This window comes from Palaemon carinicauda, chromosome 39 (assembly GCF_036898095.1).
Source record: "Palaemon carinicauda isolate YSFRI2023 chromosome 39, ASM3689809v2, whole genome shotgun sequence".
In the NCBI taxonomy this organism is placed as follows: Eukaryota; Metazoa; Arthropoda; class Malacostraca; order Decapoda; family Palaemonidae; genus Palaemon; species Palaemon carinicauda.
The window spans coordinates 45,815,137-45,820,113 of record NC_090763.1 but is presented as its reverse complement, the minus strand read 5'-3'; the positions used below and the strand labels follow the sequence as shown (position 1 = coordinate 45,820,113).

At 34.5% G+C, this 4,977-nt stretch overlaps 1 protein-coding gene across 1 annotated transcript; it reads left to right on the top strand.

Annotated features, from left to right (window-relative positions):
• Positions 1 to 1,951: 1,951 nt before the first annotated feature.
• Positions 1,952 to 2,473, top strand: LOC137631378 (uncharacterized protein PF3D7_1120000-like). The gene has a single exon (XM_068363149.1). It carries the CDS (start codon positions 1,952 to 1,954, stop codon positions 2,471 to 2,473), a length of 522 nt encoding a protein of 173 aa, XP_068219250.1.
• The last annotated feature ends 2,504 nt before the right edge of the window (positions 2,474 to 4,977 follow it).

The window sequence follows — 4,977 nt, the reverse complement described above, 5'->3', positions numbered from 1 at the left end:
CATTTTGCAGAATTTAAAATGCATTCTGTTGGATGCAAGGCAATTTTGGTAACAAGGTTTGGTGAAAATGCTTTACTTTTAACGATTTACTGACAATTTTTTTGAAAAACAATTATTTGAAAGATAATTATTCTAAAAACATTTTTTCAAAAACCAATTATTCGAAAAAAATCGTTTGAATTTGCAATTGATCAAATTGCAATACAGTATATTCGTATAAGCAATTTTTCAAAATTAATATTGTTCGAATCCATGAGTTACAGCAACTTGTTGAGTAACAGTAGGAATTTATTATTTTTGCAAATAAGCGAATGAGTAGTTATATGAGAAACAACTCAATTGCATTGTTTATCTTTTAAATACATTTATAAAATGAACCGTAAACAAATCCTGCTTTTGAAAATAAACATTAATAATTGAATGAGTTGTTAAATGAGAAACAACACATTGTTTTTCTTAAATACATTTATAAAATAAAATAAAAATTAGGATGAGCCGTGAACAAATCCCTCTTTGGAAAACAAACATTAAGATTCTCACTGTTATTTTGAACACTACTATTTATTAGAAATTTTTTAAACACCATACTGGCTGAGTTCATTAAAAGGGAAAAGGAAAGCCCATGTTAGTAGTGAACGGACATTTATCTGTTAAAGACAAGCAAGTACAAGATAGTAAATTTTCACATTACTGTAAATGTCGTGCTACAATAGTAAAAGATGATGTTTCTATCTCTAAAGAACATAAGCATTCAGGTGATCCAGGTGAAATAGAAGTGCAAAAATTTATGGAAAACGTTAGAGGACACGAAAGATACACTTGTCTCTCGACATTATAGTTTCAAATGCATCTAAGGATATTAGTGAATCTGGAGCTCAAGGATTACTAACTGTAAACAGTATTTTCCACACACACAAATCTTGATGTTTTAACTTCGTGTTGGAATTTGTTCAGCAATGGTACTTTCAAAACTGTACTGACACTGTTTGAATAACTTTATACTGTACATGAAATTTTTGAAAATTCAGTAAAACAGGCGTTATCTTCACCCGAATTACTTCCGGTAATAGATTATTTTGAAGATACGTGTCTTGGTCGACCAGGTAGGAGAAATGCTCGTCGTTCACCTTTGTTTGATATAAATATTTGGTCTTGCTTTGAAAGAGTTAAGAATAATCTCCCAAAGACGAATAATTCGATTGAGGGTTTGTATCGAGCATTTTCATGGAAATTCATCGACGCACCTAAAAGAGAACAATCTCTCAATGAAATTGAAATTTCAGAATTAGATAGAGGTGAATAATGTGAAAGAAGCACCTGGAAATATAAAGTAAGTGCAAGATATCTCAAGAAACTAGTTGACAACTTTGAAGAATATCAAGACAAGATCAAGTAAAGAATATCAAGACGAGATCGAGTAAAGAATGTCAAGACGAGGTCAAGTGAAGAATGTCAAGACGAGGTCAAGTAAAGAATGTCAAGACGAGGTCAAGTAAAGAATGTCAAGACGAGGTCAAGTGAAGAATGTCAAGACGAGGTCAAGTGAAGAATGTCAAGACGAGGTCAAGTAAAGAATGTCAAGACGAGGTCAAGTGAAGAATGTCAAGACGAGGTCAAGTGAAGAATGTCAAGACGAGGTCAAGTAAAGAATGTCAAGACGAGGTCAAGTAAAGAATATCAGGACGAGATCAAGTAAAGAATGTCAGGACGAGATCAAGTAAAGAATATCAAGACGAGATCAAGTAAAGAGAATATCAAGACGAGATCAAGTAAAGAATGTCAAGACGAGATCAAGTAAAGAATGTCAAGACGAGATCAAGTAAAGAATGTCAAGACGAGATCAAGTAAAGAATATCAAGACGAGATCAAGTAAAGAATGTCAAGACGAGATCAAGTAAAGAATGTCAAGACGAGATCAAGTAAAGAATATCAGGACGAGATCAAGTAAAGAATGTCAAGACGAGATCAAGTAAAGAATGTCAAGATGAGATCAAGTAAAGAATATCAGGACGAGATCAAGGAAAGAATATCAGGACGAGATCAAGGAAAGAATGTCAAGACGAGATCAAGTAAAGAATATCAGGACGAGATCAAGGAAAGAATATCAGGACGAGATCAAGGAAAGAATGTCAAGACGAGATCAAGTAAAGAATATCAGGACGAGATCAAGGAAACAATATCAAAGCGAGATCAAGGAAAGAATGTCAAGACGAGATCAAGTAAAGAATATCAAGGCGAGATCAAGGAAAGAATATCAAGGCGAGATCAAGGAAAGAATATCAAGACGAGATCAAGTAAAGAATATCAAGACGAGATCAAGGAAAGAATATCAAGGCGAGATCAAGGAAAGAATATCAAGACGAGATCAAGGAAAGAATATCAAGGCGAGATCAAGGAAAGAATATCAGGACGAGATCAAGGAAAGAATATCAAGACGAGATCAAGGAAAGAATATCAAGACGAGATCAAGTAAAGAATATCAGGACGAGATCAAGGAAAGAATATCAAGGCGAGATCAAGGAAAGAATATCAAGACGAGATCAAGGAAAGAATATCAAGACGAGATCAAGGATAGAATATCAAGGCGAGATCAAGTAAAGAATATCAGGACGAGATCAAGGAAAGAATATCAAGACGAGATCAAGGAAAGAATATCAAGACGAGATCAAGTAAAGAATATCAAGACGAGATCAAGGAAAGAATATCAAGACGAGATCAAGTAAAGAATATCAAGACGAGATCAAGGAAAGAATATCAAGACGAGATCAAGTGAGGAATATCAAGACGAGATCAAGGAAAGAATATCAAGACGAGATCAAGGAAAGAATATCAAGACGAGATCAAGTGAGGAATATCAAGACGAGATCAAGGAAAGAATATCAAGACGAGATCAAGTGAAGAATATCAGGACGAGATCAAGGAAAGAATATCAAGACGAGATCAAGGAAAGAATATCAAGACGAGATCAAGTGAAGAATATCAAGACGAGATCAAGGAAAGAATATCGAGACGAGATCAAGGAAAGAATATCAAGACGAGATCAAGGAAAGAATATCAAGACGAGATCAAGGAAAGAATATCAAGACGAGATCAAGTAAAGAATATCAGGACGAGATCAAGTAAAGAATATCAAGACGGGATCAAGTAAAGAATATCAAGACGAGATCAAGTAAAGAATATCAGGACGAGATCAAGTAAAGAATATCAGGACGAGATCAAGTAAAGAATATCACGACGAGGTCAAGCAAAGAACATCAAGACGAGGTCAAGTAAAGAACATCAGGACGAGGTCAAGTAAAGAACATCAGGACGAGGTCAAGCAAAGAACATCAGGACGAGGTCAAGCAAAGAACATCAAGACGAGGTCAAGCAAAGAACATCAAGACGAGGTCAAGCAAAGAACATCAAGACGAGGTCAAGCAAAGAACATCAAGACGAGGTCAAGCAAAGAACATCAAGACGAGGTCAAGCAAAGAACATCAAGACGAGGTCAAGCAAAGAACATCAAGACGAGATCAAGCAAAGAACATCAAGACGAGATCAAGTATCTTTGTACAGTAGCCCATAATCTAGGGATGTAATAAAGTGTCTGATTTCCTTTTTTATATTAGCATTGATTTTTAATTGCTTTTAATTTTTTTTATTTGACATAAATGTGCAAAGATAAGTTAATAAAACTTAATTAAATTTAAGATATTAGTTAATTAACATTAATCCTATTCTCCTTATGGTTAAGTAAAGTATGTTATGGATTCAAACAACATAAATTTCAAAAAATTGCCAATTTGAATATCTTGTAGTTTGATCATTTGTAAATTTGAACAAATACACATTTGAACAACTGTTTTTGAATAATTGGTTTTGAAAAAAAAATTTTTTTTGAACAGTTGTCTTTCGAATAATTGTTTTTCTAAAAATCGTCGACACACAACTTTTAATTAGCTTTGTATAGGACGGGAATGAATGCTTTTGCTAGTTGCATGATAGATGTAAATAATAATAATATAGTAATAAGTTACTAGTGTAGTTTAGCAGCATGTAATTTAATAGATAAAGCTCATTTGTCGACTTTCTATAGCTTAAATCTGGTGTTTTTCTCTAAAGGTCTTTAGTCAAGAGAGATCTCATAAGAAGTATTGCTTAGCTCATCTCTTCACGGATATAAGGTTTGATGGCGGAATTCTTGGGCTTGCTTACGTAGGCTCCCCTCGCCCGACTTCTGTTGGTGGAGTCTGCACTAATGGTGTGTATTTTTATGTTACTGAAGCTTTTTTGTTTAGTTTGATTTTGCCAAGTATATTTAGCTTTTGAAATAACATTTCAACAATTTATCCTAGACATAATTTGCTATTTCTTCATCAAAAGAAGAGATTTATCAAGAAAAATCTAAAATGCTAGAATTTTTCCTCTCACATAATGACAACCCTATTACCCTAGAGATAAGGTAAGCTACCACTGTTGTGTATTACTGGAAGTTCACTTCAGGCTCAGCCTCTGCTATTACAATAACCTATTCTTGTACCCTTGGTTAAAATGGCAAGACCTTTTTGTGTGTTTATTCCTACACCGATATAAACTTCAGAGTCATTTATATGAGGTTTACTACTAATCATGTTTTCTACAACCGACTAATCAAAATTTTTGTTGATTGCGTCATGCTCCGTGCTGTTTAAATGCAACGAAATTGCAAGGAGCAAGCGGGAGGTTGCTCACCACGTCTCCTCGCAACACTGCTGGTGGGGAAGTGAAGAGGTTGGTCTCTCAATCCCTCTTTACCATTGAGCCTTTTGGATTCATCTCATTTACCTTTTGGTCTTTAGTTCTCTTTTATGTGTTTTTTCTTAATTCACAGTCATTTGAGTTATTATTTACTTATTGTGAGTTACGAGTGAGATCTTATGTCCAGTAAATCTCAGAATCCAGGTTTTTTGCCTAGGACGGCATAGCGACTATTGTGGCATCCTTTTAAGCCGGGTG

Coding starts and splice junctions, on each gene's coding strand:
- LOC137631378 (XM_068363149.1), top strand. CDS start 1,952: ATGTCAAGACGAGATCAAGTAAAGAATGTCAAGATGAGATCAAGTAAA.